This window comes from Balaenoptera physalus (assembly GCF_965194825.1).
Source record: "Balaenoptera physalus genome assembly, chromosome: 8".
NCBI lineage: Eukaryota > Metazoa > Chordata > Mammalia > Artiodactyla > Balaenopteridae > Balaenoptera > Balaenoptera physalus.
The window spans coordinates 91,421,495-91,438,964 of record NC_138887.1 but is presented as its reverse complement, the minus strand read 5'-3'; the positions used below and the strand labels follow the sequence as shown (position 1 = coordinate 91,438,964).

The 17,470-nt window shown below is 37.1% G+C and overlaps 1 protein-coding gene across 1 annotated transcript in view; it reads left to right on the top strand.

Annotated features, from left to right (window-relative positions):
• Window positions 1–13,568: 13,568 nt before the first annotated feature.
• The window catches only part of ASZ1 (ankyrin repeat, SAM and basic leucine zipper domain containing 1), an 81,703-nt gene continuing 77,801 nt past the window's right edge, over window positions 13,569–17,470 (top strand). Inside the window, exons 1-2 of the mRNA XM_082472460.1 lie at window positions 13,569–15,919; window positions 16,287–16,386. Of these exons, the coding sequence (XP_082328586.1) occupies window positions 15,815–15,919; window positions 16,287–16,386 (205 nt within the window). The 5' untranslated portion in view covers window positions 13,569–15,814. The remainder of the gene's footprint in view (window positions 15,920–16,286; window positions 16,387–17,470) is intronic.

The window sequence follows — 17,470 nt, the reverse complement described above, 5'->3', positions numbered from 1 at the left end:
TTTGGTTGCTCACTTCTTTCTTTCTTTCTATTTTTTTTCTTGTTTTTAAATTACTTTGTAATATTTTTATTTTTAATAATTATATTTTATTTTTTATTTTAATAACTTTATTTTCTTTCTTTCATTCTTTTTTCTTCCCTTTTCTTCTGAGCCATGTGGCTGACACGGTCTTGGTATGGTGGCCAGGTGTCAGGCCTGTGCCTCTAAGGTGGACGAGCCGAGTTCAGGACATTCGGCCACCAGAGACCTCCCGGCTCCATGTAATATCAAACGGTGAAAGCTAACCAGAGACCTCAATTACAACGCTAAGACCCAGCTCCACTCAAAGACCAGCAAGCTACAGTGCTGGACACCCTATGGCAAACAACTAGCAAGACAGGAACACAACCCCACCCATTAGCAGAGAGGATGCCTAAAATAATAATAAGGTCACAGACACCCCAAAACACACCACCAGACGTGGTACTGCCCACCACAAAGACAAGATCCAGCCTCATCCACCAGAACACAGGCACTAGTCCCCTCCAGCAAGAAGCCTACACAACCCATTGAACCAACCTTAGCCACTGGGGGCACACACCAAAAACAACGGGAACTAAGAACCTGCACCCTGCGAAAAGGAGACCCCAAACACAGTAAGTTAAGCAAAATGAGAAGACAGAGAAACACAGAGCAGATGAATGAGCAAGGTAAAAACCCACCAGACCAAACAAATCTAGGAAATAGGAAGTCTACCTGAAAAAGAATTCAGAGTAATAATAGTAAACATGATCCAAAATCTTGGAAATAGAATGGAGAAAATACAAGAAACGTTTAACAAGGACCGAGAAGAACTAAAGAGCAAACAAACAATCATGAACAACACAATAAATGAAATTAAAAATTCTCTAGAAGGAACCAATAGCAGAATAATAGAGGCAGAAGAACAGATAAGTGACTTGGAAGGTAAAATAGTGGAAATAACTACCACAGAGGAGAATAAAGAAAAAAGAATGAAAATAATTGCAGACAGTCTCAGAGACCTCTGGGACAACATTAAATGCACCAACATTTGAATTATAGGGATCCCAGAAGAAGAAGAGAAAAAGAAAGGGACTGAGAAAATATTTGAAGAGATTATACTTGAAAACTTCCCTAACATGGGAAAGGAAATAGTTAATCAAGTCCAGGAAGTGCAGAGAGTCCCATACAGGATAAAATCAAGGAGAAAAACACCGAGACACATATTAATCAAACTATCAAAAATTAAATACAAAGAAAAATTATTAAAACCAGCAAGGGAAAAGCAACAAATAACATACAAGGGAATCCCCATAAGGTTAACAGCTGATCTTTCAGCAGAAACTCTGCAAGCCAGAAGGCAATGGCAGGACATATTTAAAGTGATGAAAGGGAAAAACCTACAACCAAGATTACTCTACCCAGCAAGGATCTCATTCACATTCGACGGAGAAATTTAAAGGTTTACAGACAAGCAAAAGCTAAGAGAATTCAGCACCGCCAAACCAGCTTTACAACAAATGCTAAAGGAACTTCTCTAGGCAGGAAACACAAGACAAGGAAAAGATCTACAATAACAAACCCAAAACAATTAAGAAAATGGTAATAGGAATATCGATATCAATAATTACCTTAAATGTAAATGGATTAAATGCTCCAATCAAAAGACATAGACTGGCTGAATGGATCCAAAAACAAGACCCATATATATGCTGTCTACAAGAGACCCACTTCAGACCTAGGGACACATACAGACTGAAAGTGAGGGGATGGAAAAAGATATTCCATGCAAATGGAAATCAAAAGAAAGCTGGAGTAGCAATTCTCATATCAGACAAAATAGACTTTAAAACAAAGACTATTACAAGAGACAAAGAAGGACAGTACATAATGATCAAGGGATCAACCCAAGAAGAAGATACAACAATTATAAATATTTATGCACCCAACATAGGAGCAACTCAATACATAAGGCAAATGCTAACAGCCATAAAAGGGGAAATCGACAGTAGCACAACCATAGTAGGGGACTTCATTACCCCACTTTCAACAATGGACAGATCATCCAAAATGAAAATAAATAAGGAAACACAAGTTTTAAATGACACATTAGACAAGATGGACTTAATTGATATTTATAGGACATTCCATCCAAAAACAACAGAATACACTTTCTTCTCAAGTGCTCATGGAACATTCTCCAGGATAGATCATACCTTAGGTCACAAATCAAGCCTTGGTAATTTTAAGAAAACTGAAATTGTATCAAGTATCTTTTCCAACCACAACCCTATGAGACTAGATATCAATTACAGGAAAAAATCTGTAAAAAATACAAACACGTGGAGGCTAAACAATACACTACTTAATAACCAAGAGATCACTGAAGAAATCAAATAGGAACTCAAAAAATACCTAGAAACAAATGACAATGAAAACACGATGACCCCAGACCTATGGGATGCAGCAAAAGGAGTTCTAAGAGGGAAGTTTATAGCAATACAATCCTACCTCAAGAAAAAAGAAACATCTCAAATAAACAACCTAACCTAACACCTAAAGTAATCAGAGAAAGAGGAACAAAAAACCCCCAAAGTTAGCAGAAGGAAAGAACTCATAATGATCAGATCAGAAATAAATGAAAAAGAAATGGAGAAAACAGTAGCAAAGATCAATAAAACTAAAAGCTGGTTCTTTGAGAAGATAAACAAAATTGATAAACCATTAGCCAGACTCATCAAGAGAAAAAGGGAGAAGACTCAAATCAATGGAATTAGAAATGAAAAAGGAGAAGTAACAACTGACACTGCAGAAATACAAAGGATCATGAGAGATTACTACAAGCAACTATATGCCAATAAAATGGACAACCTGGAAGAAATGGACAAATTCTTAGAAATGCACAACTTTCAGAGACTGAACCAGGAAGAAATAGAAAATATAAACAGACCAATCACAAGCACTGAAATTGAGACTGTGATTAAAAATCTTCCAACAAACAAAAGCCTAGAACCAGATGGCTTCACAGGGGAATTTTATCAAACATTTAGAGAAGAGCTAACACTTATCCTTCTCAAACTGTTCCAAAATATAGCAGAGGGAGGAACACTCCCAAACTCATTCTATGAGGCCACCATCACCCTGATACCAAAACCAGACAAAGATGTCACAAAGAAAGAAGACTACAGGCCTATATCACTGATGAACATAGATGTAAAACTCCTCAACAGAATACCAGCAAACAGAATCCAACAGCACATTAAATAGATCATAGACCATGATCAAGTGTATTTATCCCAGGAATGCAAGGATTCTTCAATATATGCAAAACAATCAATGTGATACACCATATTAAAAAAGTGAAGGATAAAAACCATATGATCATCTCAATAGATGGAGAAAAAGCTTTTGACAAAATTCAATACCCATTTATGATAAAAACCCTCCAGAAACTAGGCATAGAGGGAACTTACCTCAACATAATAAAGGCCATATATGACAAACCCATAGCCAACATTATTCTCAATGGTGAAAAACTGAAACCATTTCCACTAAGATCAGGAACAAGACAAGGTTGCCCACACTCACAACTATTATTCATCATAGTTTTGGAAGTTTTTGCCACAGCAATCAGAGAAGAAAAAGAAATAAAAGGAATCCAAATCGGAAAAGAAGAAGTAAAGCTGTCACTGTTTGCAGATGACATGATACTATACATAGAGAATCCTAAAGACGCTACCAGAAAACTACTAGAGCTAATCAACGAATTCAGTAAAATAGCAGGATACAAAATTAATGCACAGAAATCTCTTGCATTTCTATACACTAATGATGAAAAATGTGAAAGAGAAATTAAGGAAACAATCCCATTATCATTGCAACAAAAAGAATGAAACACCCAGGAATAAACCTACCTCAGGAGACAAAACACCTGTATGCAGAAAACTATAAGACACTGATGAAAGAAATTATAGATGATACCAACAGATAGAGAGATATACCATGTTCTCAGATTGGAAGAATCAATATTGTGAAAATGACTATACTACCCAAAGCAATCTACAGATTCAGTGCAATCCCTATCAAATTACCAATGGCATTTTTTACAGAACTAGAACAAAACATCTTAAAATTTGTATGGAGACACAAAAGACCCCAAATAGCCAAAGCAGTCTTGAGGCAAAAAAACGGAGCTGGAGGAATCAGACTCCTTGACTTCAGACTATACTACAAAGCTACAGTAATCAAGACAATATGGTACTGGCACAAAAACAGAAATATAGCTCAATGGAACAGGATAGAAAGCCCAGAGATAAACCCATGCACCTATGGTCAACTAATCTATGACAAAGGAGGCAAGGATATACAATGGAGAAAAGACATTCTCTTCAATAAGTGGTGCTGGGAAAATTGGACACCTACATGTAAAAGAATGAAATTAGAACACTCCCTGACACCATACACAAAAATAAACTCAAAATGGATTAGAGACCTAAATGTAAGACCGGACACTATAAAACTCTTAGAGGAACACATAGGGAGAACACTCTTTGACATAAATCACAGCAAGGTCTTTTTTGATCCACCTCCTAGAGTAATGGAAAGAAAAACAAAAATTAACACATGGGACCTAATGAAACTTAAAATCTTTTGCAAAGCAAAGGAAACTACAAACAAGATGAAAAGACAACCCTCAAAATGGGAGAAATTATTTGCAAACGAATCAAAGGACAAAGGATTAATCTCCAAAATATATAAACAGCTCATGCAGCTCAATATTAAAAAAACACACAACCTAATCCAAAAATGGGCCAAAGACCTAAATAGACCTTTCTCTAAAGAAGACATACAGATGGCCAAGAAGCACATGAAAAGCTGCTCAACATCACTAATTATTAGAGAAATGCAAATCAAAACTACAATGAGGTATCACCTCACCCCAGTTAGAATGGGCATCATCAGAAAATGTACAAACAACAAATACTGGAGAGGGTGCGGAGAAAAGAGAACCCTCTTGCACTGTTGGTGGGAATGTAAATTGATGCAGCCACTATGGACAACAGTATGGAGGTTCCTTAAAAAACAAAAAATAGAATTACCACATGACCCAGCAATCCCACTACTGGGCATATACCCAGAGAAAACCATAATTCAAAAAGATACATGCACCCCAATGTTCATTGCAGCACTATTTACAATAGCCAGGTCATGGAAGCAACCTAAATGCCCATCAACACATGAATGGATAAAGAAGTGGTACATATATACAATGGAATATTACTCAGCCATAAAAAGGAATGAAATTGGGTCATTTGTAGAGACATGGATGAATCTAGAGACTGTCATACAGAGTGAAGTAAGTCAGAAAGAGAAAAACAAATATCATATATTAATGCATATATGTGGAACCTAGAAAAATGGTACAGATGAACCCGTTTTCAGGGCAGAAATTGAGACACAGATGTAGAGAACAAATGTATGGACACCAAGGGGGGAAAGTGGCAGGGGGGTTGTATGTGGGATGAATTCGGAGATTGGTATTGACATATATACAGTAATATGTATAAAATGGATAACTAATAAGAACCTGTTGTATAAAAAATTAAATAAAATAAAATTCAAAAATTCAAAAAAAAATTATACATGTAATCCACATTTCCTATTTAGTAGTCTATGGATTTTCAAATTTGAAAAAGAATAAAGCACCTAACACTTTGTAGTTGTATAAAGTTTTCTTTGTAAACATAAAATGTCACTGTATCCTACTCAGAGGAGAAGAAACAAGGACCAGAAAGAAAGAAACTTTTAAGTCAAAAAAAAAAAAAGGCAACAAATAACAAATGGTGGAGAGGATGTGGGAAAAAAGGGAACCCTAGTACACTGCTGGTGGGAATGTAAGTTGTTGTTGCCACTATGGAAAACAGTAGGGAAGGGCCTCAAAACACTAAACACAGAACTACCACATGATCCAGCAATTCCACTTCTAGGTATATATCTGAAGAAAATAAAAACCAAATTCAAAAAGAATTTAAAAAGATACATGCACCCCAATGTTCATAGCAGCTTTATTTATAACAGCCAAGATAAGGAAGCAACCTAAATGCCCATCAACAGATGAATGGATAGAGAATTAGTGATATATATATATATATATATATATATATATATATATATATACACACACACACACACACACACATATATAATGTGATATATACATATATTATATATATAATGGAGTATTACTCAGACATAAAAAGAATGAAATTCTGCCATTTGCAATATTATGGATGGACCTAGAGAATATTATACTTAGCGAAATAAGTCAGACAGAGAAAGACAAATACTCTCTGCTCTATATTATCACTTATGTGTGAAATTTAAAAAAATAAAACAAATGAATGTATATAACAAAACAGAAACAGACTCACAGATATAGAGAACAAACCAGTGGTTACCAGTGGGGAGAGGGGAGGCGGGAAGGGAGAGATAGGAGTATGGGATTAAGAGGTACAAACTACTAAGCATAAAATAAATAAGCAACAAGGATACATTGCAGAGCACAGGGAAATAGAGCCAATATTTTGTAATAACTTTAAATGGAATATAATCTATTAAAATATTGAATCACTGTTATACACCTGAAATGAATAAAGTATTGTAAATCAACCATACTTCAATAAAAAAATTGTGGAAATTTAAAAATCCGTGTTGCCTATTAGAACATGAAAAAAATTAGTAAGGAAGAAAACGATTTAATTTGATTAAAAGAAACAAAATAAAAGATTAGTTCCAATAGAAAAAATACTTGATATAAATGACAGTGAGATTTTAGTTTCTTTCAAATAATAACAAAGTGTACAATTTATTTCCTGCATAGAGTATTACTCTATGTATTACATAGAGTATTACAATTACTCAGGGTAATACAGTTTATAAAATAGAGCCAAAAAACGTGTCAAAATTTCAAGTAACCAATGGAAATAACTTTCATAAAATATGGTACCTCCAAGTCCATTGTTAAGAAAATAAATTAAGATATATTAAAATGTTCGGTTTTAAAGTTTTAAACCTTTGCCTAGGTGGGAAAATTTGTAATGTAATACTGGTTTTGATTCTTCTGTAAATTTAATTAAAATTTATCCTTAAGTAAAAACATCTATATTTGCTGGTGCCTAAAGAAGTAAGAATGACTTTGCTGTATACCTGAAACTAACACAACATTATAAATCAACTACACTGTAATAAAAATTTAAAAAAAAAAAAAGGAGTAAGAATGGACAGACCATGTAAATCTGAGTTTAGGTCTCAGATCTCTTTGACACAACCTGGATCTAGTACTCTGAACTGTCATGCAAATGATCACATTTACCTTTGCCTATTTTGCACAGGATTTATGAACAAATCACAGGTATGAAAACACTTAGAATTCTTTGAAATGACTTGACAAATTCAAATTAACTATTTATTATTAGTAGTTAAATAAGAAAATATAATATCAATAGCAAACATTTATTTGATTTTTAGGTAATACTTTGCCTATTATGATAAACAATGTGTCATCATGAGAATGTTAGGAAGTTATATGAAAGATCACTCTTACAAGAAGGCAGAATGTGAAACCCGTCTAAGGCTTAGTTTCCATATCGTAGTGGAGTGGCTGAGAAGAGGGTGAACTCTGAGGACTGACCACCTGAGTTGACTCCTGATTCTGTTATCTTTTAGTTGTTTGACCTTGGTCAAGTTTTGTAACTTCTCTGTCTGAGTTCCTTATTTGCAAAATGCGGATAAACAACAGTACCAATTTGGTAGGGTTTTCATAAGGATGACACGGATTTGCAGCAGTCATTCTTGACTGTCTAATGCAACACCCATTCTCAACCTTCTTTTCTCTTCTCCTGCTCCACTATAAAGTCTGAAAAAGTGTAAAACTTGATTTCCCAATCTCCCTTGCAAATTGGGGTGCTAGGTGACAGTGCAAGCCAAGGAGACAAAAGCAGAATACTGTTGGAGCTTCTAGGAAAGCTTTGCCTTCCCTGATAAAAGGAGACAGATTTAGCTGGGATAAAAGGGGAGAGATGTAGCTGAGACCATCCTTTCCTTCCTTCTTTTTTCCTTCAACACAAACATGCTGCTTGGTGTTGGGAGAGACATCTTACAAATAGGAGAACAAGGTCAAGGGAATGGGATGCTGTCAGAAACCACTATGTCACTGAACCAATGCCAGTTGCCAGAAGCCTTTTAATATGAAAAAGTGAACTGTAATTTTTTAACTGACTGATACTGAATATTTTTACTTGCAGCTATAACTATTCCTAACTGATTCAGAGTTAATACATGTGGAATGCTTGGAATAGTTCTTAGCCATGATTAATGCTTAATAAATTTTAGCTATAAGTATTATTTTCTAGTTGATCATGTGTTGTATGTCATCAATTTTATATTCATCAATGTGTGATATGTATTTTTGTGGTTTATGTATCTTGTCTGATAGTTTCAACATAGAGTTGTAATATTATTTAAATATTATTTAAAATTCACAGTAGTTTAAATACATGATAAATGTGGTCATTTCTTGGAGCAATTAATCTGTCTAAATGCCCATTTTTTTGCTATCTTCTTTAATTCAAGAGCCCAATATATCTGTTGAGCTTTTCTTGTTATTCATTAATATGTCACTAATTTAAAAGTTTTGGAAAAGATGCTCTGGAATTTCATCATTTGCTACCTTTTATCCATTGTTTTAGAACTTCTATTTTTTTGCAACATTTTCAACATAAAAATGTTGAGGCACTTATGAGCTTCTACTATTTCCTAGCAGTATACAACTATAACGTTCTGTTGGAAGTAAGGGCTAACTACTCTTAAGGCACTTTCTTCCACCATGCCTATCTGAAATGCAGTAGATTTATGGATATACATTAAAAATCTGGAAAGAAAAAATTAAATTAAATTAAGACAGCAATAAAAAAACTACAAGTTCTAAAATTTACTTTACAAGTTAAGTAAATGATTGAGTAAATTTCCTAGCTAATGCAAACAAAAAACAGATATCAAGTCAAAGAAACTAATCATTTCCAGGAAACTAATCATTCAATTGTGAACCTGTATCCAACTCTATGTAACAGCCCATTTTAGAGTTTATTAGCACTCCCTATATTATGAAGAATAAACCAACACTCTTGATTTCAATACCCAGCCCCCAAACACACATCCACATCCACACACACATCCCTGCTTTTCCACACATTTTCTTTCACTGGAGTGAATTCAACCACCATTTACCCAATTTTTCAGGCTTAAAACTTGAATGTCATCCCTGACCCCCTCTTTCCTTCTCATCTCACTTCCCACCTATTAGCAGTTTTTATCTGCTATCTCTAAAAAACATATATACCTTGACTCTGGCATCTAGCCACCTCCAAAGATAACTGCTCTTGACCTATCCTTCTATGATCATTTTCAAACCTGGGCTACATGTTAGAATATTTGAAGAAATAAACATGACACAAACAAACATTTTCATTAACCATTACTTCCTTGTATTATATTGGTTAATGCTTCTTTTAACACCCATTTTCATCATTTCCTGATGATTGTTTTCCTCTTTGTTTAATTGGTTGGATTGGTTTAGTTCTCTGATCTAACCATGCTCCTTAAGGAAGAAAACAAATCCACATAAGAATCCACTCCTGTTTTAATAATTTAACCTCATCATTTTGGATTTTTACATTCTCCCACTGGATGTAGAGAACTGCCCTAGATCCAGCCCCACATCTTTCTTCTACAACCTTATCCAACCCTGGCTACACATTAAAATCACCATAGGAGCCTTGAGAAATATCAACTCCAGGGCCCTACTCCCAGAGATTTTGATATAATTGCTTTAGACTGGGGCTGGCTAGAATCAACTCCAGAGGATACTAATATGCAGGTGGGGTTGAGAAACTAGACTATTGTAGTAGATTCTTAATTGGCATTCCTGCTTCTACTCTTGCTCCCCCTGCATACAGTGTTTTCCCCCCTTTAGCCAGAATGACCTTTTAAAATGGGAAATCAAACCCTAGGAACTCCCTATAACACTTCAGAGAGGCCTTCTCTGAAATCCCTATTTCAAATTCCCATTTGCCTCCACTAATCTCTATTCCCTTTACCTAGTTAATTTTTCTTTATAGAACTTATTATTACCTGATATTTGATTATATATTTGTTTCTTTTTCTTACTAGACTATAAACACTCTGAGGTCAAGAATCTTGCCTTTCTTACAACTTCATCCTCCATGCCTATGTATAGTAGGAGCACAGAACATATTGTGGAATCAATTAATGTTATTTTTTTTAATGCTTATCTCTCCCCTTGACTGTCTTGAGCATATAAATTTTAATAATTGAAAAAAACCATTTTCAATTACCATTTTTATGCTTCCAAAATTATCTCTAAAAGAAGCAGTTACCCCAACTGGATCCCAGACAGGATTAAGTATTAAGGATCCCAATGGAATTTTTTTAAATGAATGAAAATGAGACCACATATATTACTCTAGAAAATAAGCAAGAATTATAACTGCATGATAACATTAACTTTAAAACAAGTTCCCCACAAATACAGCATCATCAGAGGTACTGGTAAAATAAACTGTATTAGCTAATCATTACTAATCTCTGAGTCAAAGCTTAAAAGTTAAAACAAAGCAAAACAAAACAAAAAAAAAAACACCCAGGAACTAAGGAAAGTCTAAATTTGAGTAATATTTATTTCCCAGATACTGCTGTTTTCTTGCCCTCTTTGTTTTACCAGTCTCCTATCATCAGTTAACTAAGCAGAACACTGCGGTCATTAACAAAGAGGGTAGGTGGCTTTCTGACCCACTCCAGGAAGTCACCCTGGGGGAATTTCCAAATCTTTTCCGACAAAACCAAATTACCCATTTCTTATCTGTCCAGGAATGAAGCTTGTGATTAACCTGTAAATGAATCAACGTTTATTCTGAGTCTGGTTTACTGGTCAGAAGATGAAATCTGCTTTGGAAAAGAGTGCTTTAGAGACAGGGCTACAGTGTGACGGTGAAACACTTGTTAGAAACAAGGATCCCTCTTGTGCTTTTGTGTGCTTTTGAGTGCTTTTGTGGGCATCACACTTCCCTGAGTTAAACCTGAGCCCCATCCTGGAGCCAGAGAGTCTGCTGTGAATTCTGACCATCCCACCTAGCAGCTGTATAATCTTGGGCTATTTACCTAACCTTTCTGTACTTCAGTTTCTTCACCTGTAAAATGGAGATAATAATAGCGCTTACCTCAAAAAGTTATAGTGAGGATTACATGAATTAATGGATGTAAGGTGCTTAGAAAAGTGTCAGGGCACAGGAAAGTTCTCCATAAGTGTTAAAAAGTGATGACTAAAAGCATGGATTTCAGAGCCGACTGTTTTCTGCATTTGAATTCCATCCCTGCCAAGGTAGATGACCTTGGGCAGGTGACTTTACCTTTCTGTGTCTCCATTTCCCCTTCTGTAAAACTGAGATCATATTTACCTCAACAGAGTTGTGTAAGTATTGACTTAATATAGGTAAAGTCCTGAGAACTGTGACTGGAATATAGGAAGTACTATAAAATGAATTTAGTATCATTATTATTGCTGTTGTTATTATCTGAGGTTATAATTCAGTGCAAGATTTTTGAGACATTGATCTCTTCCAAGTCTTCTGCTTCTTTGATCATTATTTCTAAAAGAACAGTCATTCCACAAGGATGTATTTCTGGCCCACTGATCTCTTCATCCTATCCATTCTCCCTCAGCAATATCGTTGCTTTAATGTATTCATTATCACCTCTTAGGAAGATGGTTTCTAAAGCTGAATTGATAGCCCAGCCCTCTCTGGGAGCTCTACACCTTATCTGAACATGGACGTTCCTCAGACATTTCAGACTGTCTTTGTGCAAAACAAAATTAATCTCCATTTTCATTTTCCTCTTCTAATGTCCTTGTCACATTAGCTTTGACTTCTCTGTCCCCTTGTCCTTCATATAATCACCATTGTGATTCTAATTCACAATAAATTTTGAATGCATCCTCTTCTCTCCATGTTTCCTGCCACTTCTCCAGCTCACAATTATAGCAGTCTTTTAATGGGTCCTGCCACCTCCTGAAATCACCTTTTGAAATCAGTACCACACCTTATTCAGCATAAAAGGGAATGAAGTACAGATATATGTCACAATGTGGATCTTGAAAACATTATGCTAAGTGATATATATGGTATATTGGGTTGAACTGTGACCCCCTAAAATTCATGTCCACCCAAAACCTATGAATGTGACCATGTTTGGAAACAAGGTCTTTGCAGATATAATCAAGTTAAGATGAGGTCACAGTGAATTAGGGTGAGTCCTAAATCCAATATGACTGATATCCTTACAAGGAGAGGGGAATTTAGATACACAGGCCCTCAGAGACACAGACACACAGAAAAGAATACCTTGTAAATAAAGAGGCAGAGATTAAAGTGATGCATCTACAAGCCAAGGAATGTCAAGGATTGCTAGCAACCACCAGAAGCTATGAGAAGGCAAGGAAGGAGCCCCCTCCAGAGCCTTCTGAGGGAACATGGTGCTGCTGACACTTTGATTTCAGACTAACCTCCAGAATGGTCAGAGAATAAATTTCTGTTGTTATAAGCCACTCAATTTGTAGTAATTTGTTATGGTAGTCCTGGGAAACTAATATATATAGTATGGATATACCACATTTTGTTTATCCATTCATCAGTTGAAGGACATTTGGGTTGTTTCCAATTTTTGGCTAATAGGAATAATGCTGCTATGAACATTTGTGTACATCTGTGATCCATTCTGAGTTAATTTTTAAAAAGAAGTGAGGTTTTCAAAATTAAGTCCACTTTTTTTACCTATGGATATTCAGTTGATCCAGCATCATCTGTTGAAGACCATCCTTCCTCCACTGAACTGCTCTTTCACCTTTGTCAAAAAACATTTGGTCTTATTTACATGGGTCTATTTCCAGGTTCTCTGTTCCATTCTATTCCTTCTCCAATACAGCATAGTCCTGATTACTGTAGCTAGCTACATGATAAGTCTTAAAATCAAGTAGGATAATTCCTCCTACTTTATTCATCTTTCTCAGAATGTTTAAGCTGTCTAGTTCCTTTGCCTTTCCACATAAGTTTTAGATTAATCTTATCTATTGTTATAGTCTGTTCAGGCTGCTATAACAGAATACCATAGATTGGGTAGTTTAAAATAACAGAAATTTATTTCTCACAGTTCTGGAGGCTGAGAAGTCCAAGACCAAGGCACTGGCAGATTCAGTGCCTGGTGAGAGCTTACTACCTCATTCATAGGGCACCTTCTTCTTGTGTCTTCACATGGTAGGACAAGAGAGTTCTCTGGGGTCTCTTTCATGGCACTAATCCCATTCGTGAGGGCTCCACCCTCATGAGCTAATCACCTCCCAAAGGTCCCACTTCCAAATACTATCATTTGGGGGATCAGGTTTCAACGTATGAATTTTGTGGGGCCGGGGGGGGGGGAGGCGGGGCTGGGGAACACAAACATTTACTCTATAGCATCTATATTTACAAAAACTCTTGCTGGATAAATTCCCAAAGTTTTAAAAATCAATTATGTGTAGATAACTCCATAATTTATATCTCCAAGATCAGCCTTTCTCCTGAGCTCCATAGTTGAACACCCAACTACCCACCTGACAGCTACATTTCAGTGTTTGATATTGAATATGTTAATTTTGGGATGCTCATTCCATCTTCACGTTTATCCTATGATCTTCCCCCATCTTAGTAAATGGCACCACTGTTTAGCCAGATGCTCAAACCAAAAACCTTCCTACAAAAGAATTTGAGTATCTTTAAATAGACACATATATACATACACACACACCAGAACATGACTTTTATCAGTTTAAAAATATTTCAGTGTCCAATTGCTCTTACAGTAAAATCTAAAAATCCTTGCTTAAGGCCAACAGGTCCTCTCATCACATACCCCTTCCTTCAGCGAAGCTCCAGCCTCAGGCCTTTCTGGTCCAAGCAGGGCAGGGACAAGGTAAAGTAAATGAGACACCTAGAGTGCAAAATAGAAGAACTTACAGGCTCTTAAAAGTGTCTCTTAAATTTTTCTCCCTAGGGTCTTCACTTGCCCCACCCTAGTCCCAGGCCTTGGTCCAAGGTTTTTCCTGCCTTAGGGCCTTGGTACTAGCCATCTCCTCCACCAAGAAAGCTCTGCTCTCTCACTTTTTATGGCCGGCTCCTTCTTGTCATTCATGACTCTGCTCAGGTCAACTACCCTATTTAAGATAATAATAATAGTATAGCTAAGATTTATTTACCTCTTACACTGAGACTGGCTCTATTCCAAGCCCACTACTTTATTTAATCTTCCAAACAACTCTATATGATGGGTACCATCATAATCTCCATTTTACAGATAAGGGAACTGATGAAGAAAGATGCTAAGTACATTGCCCAACAGCACACAGCTCCTGATAGTAAGTGATTTGGCTGGGAAACACCCGAAGTGATGCAATTCCAGAAACAGCACTTGTTTATTTCCTTGGGTCACTTACAATCTGCAATAATCCTGTTTGTTTACTTGCTTACTGCCTTTATTCGTTAAAATGTTAGTTCCATGAGGCAGCTTGGTTTGTCTTTGATGTTTTCTCCCCTAACTTAGTTATGCCTGGCTGTGCTCAGTGATCCATAACATTTATGGAATGAATGCATTTAGAAAGACAGACCTTGCCCCCGAATAACCACACTACTTAAAAATACTTATCCGTGAAAATCTCTGAAGTAAATAATTTCAAAATCTTACACCAAAGACCTCTTAAGGGGAAAAAAATACTGTAAAACTTTCTAAGAATGGTGCATGGCTACATTCTTTTAAAATTATCTTTAGGTACATACATGTGCCCTACTCGTTGATAGGTCTACTTTCCTCTGGTAGCAAAGATAATCACTGTGTTACCAATATTTCATCTAGAAGCTGGAACAGACGCAGAAAAGTGAGTTTGGGCCGCTTTCACCTGGAGTTGTTTGTGTTTACTTTCCGAAAGTTTAAATCATTTCTTTTTCCCAGCTGTTTTGATGCACTCTCTTCCCCACTCCTCCCCTTCCTCGATTATTTCCTTTAAGGCATCTACACTACCCATCTGGGAGAGTGTTTGATGTTCCGAAGTTTCTAAATCTACGATGAGATCCGAGATCACATGAAATTTAAAGAATTCTCCTGTTTCCTTTGTCGGCTCCCATTTATCTGCCGGCTCCTTGAACGTATGGGTGATGCTTCTCAGGGAGGTATATTCTGGCCAACAGCATTGGCCAGGGGACGCATGTTTCACAGTGGATTTGGCAGGGGGACAGGTAAAGGGAATGGAAGCGAAAGCCTAGTCTTACGCGTCATTTAAATCCCCATTCTGCTCCTGCCACAAGTGGGGCATTCCTTAAAGAGCAAGAATTTCATTAAGCAAATACCCTAAACAGAATGTAGGGTAAGACCCCCGAAAGGAATTGGAAGCGCTGGCCAGGAGGTCAGCTCCGCTCACCCCGCCACACGGGCCACTTTTCCTCTCCCAAGGGCTTACGACTGGCGGGAACGAACCCGGGGCACTGCGCGCGCTCACGCGCCTGCGCCCGAGGGCCCAAGGCCCCAACGCTAGCGCGTCGCGCTTGCCCGCACAGCCTTCCCGCGCAGCCTTACGCGCTCCCCAGTGCGCAGGCGCAGAGAGAGCGGGCGTGTGGGCGGGCGTGCGGCCGATTCTGTAGGGACCTGGCCGGCGGGCATGGCTGCAGGCCCCTTCCGCGGTCTGGCAGTGGCCGGTGGAGGCGAGAGTAGCGAGAGCGAGGATGACGGCTGGGAGATTGGGTATCTCGACCGGGCAGCTCAGGTAGCAAAGGAGGACTTGTCTTGGCCGCACCTGGATCGGCCTTCCCTGGCCATGAAACCTCATACTTCCTCGCCTGTGTTTCCCTAACTTTTTTTCCAGTGTAAATACAGGCTTTTGGACTGCAAACCAATTCGCAGTTTCCCTAAAATGCGCTTCTTTAGGTTGTCGATGTAGCTCTTTACTTAGGTTTGGACCCATCATAACGCAAAGATAATTTTAGTTATGAGTTAGTCACAAACTTTGGATGTTACCTCCCCCCCACCCCCCCAAAAAAAGATGTACCAAAACCCGATCATTATTGTTTCCGGATGCAGTGGAAATGAAAGTATGTGTAACAGGAAAATTTTTTAACTTTCTGCTTTTTTAGAAATTAAAAGGACCGTTACCCATTGAAGAAAAGCATGAAACATTTAAGAAAGCTTTGACCACAGGAGATGTTTCATTGGTCGAGGAGCTCCTGGATTCTGGTGAGAATTAAGGGACAGTTTCAGCCTAACACAGTTGTCTCAGTTCACAAGGATTCCTTATTTTAAAAGGTTTGAGTTGTTTTTCTAATGGAAGTACAGTGAATGTTAGTATCTCAAGTGTCCTACATGTCTTACTTGACTCAGTTCTCTCTGCCTTATTTTCTTCCTCTAACACGAATTTGGAATGCCACACTGACACCGTCCATCAGTTGTTCCACCTCCTTCAAAAGGTCTAGTCAGACTAATCCTACCCCACTTTGATAATCCTTACTTACTTTGCTCAGCATTTACTTGTCTATAATTATTATTATGTGTTTCTCAAGAATTGTTTCTAGTTATGTACATTTTAGTTAATGTTCTTTGCCTGTGTTGGTTGTGTCAGTGTGTGAATGAGAATGAAGTAGGAATCTATCTGGATACCTCTTCCAGCCTATCGCCTACTCAGTGTGCTTCCTTGGGAAAGTCATTTGAACTTCCAGAGCATCTATTTCTTTATAAAAACATTATAATTCTGTCTTGGGTCCCATGACATTTTTCTGTGTATTAAATTAAATATTATTTTTTTAAATTACCTTGACATGGAAATGTGAGTTGTTGATAATGACTGAAATTATCAAAGGAGTAACAAGCATCTACTGTCTACCTGTAAATACAAAACATTCACACACAAAATTGTATATAGCAAAATGTTTTCCTTCTATGCTAGAGATGCATGGTTTATTGGAAAGTAAATCATTTTGGAAACAGTACAGTTCTGGGTTTGATTATTAGCCCTGCCACCTGATGGCTCTGTAATCTTGACCAAGTTAGGAAACTTCCTAAACTTCAATTACCCCCTTTTAAAAACCGGGATGCACTGTATCAAAGGGTTTTTTTGGGGGAGGTGATTAAAATGAGAGACTATATACAGGTCTTAGAACATATAGGCATTATATAAATATTAGCTGTTGTTAACAAGTAAGAAGGATCCTGTAACTTTGTGGACAATGGAACTTGAATTTATAATTAAAAAATTAAATTGAATCAAATTGGAATAACTGAAAGAGGCCTAATACTAGGATATGAACACATGCAGGAGTGTGCA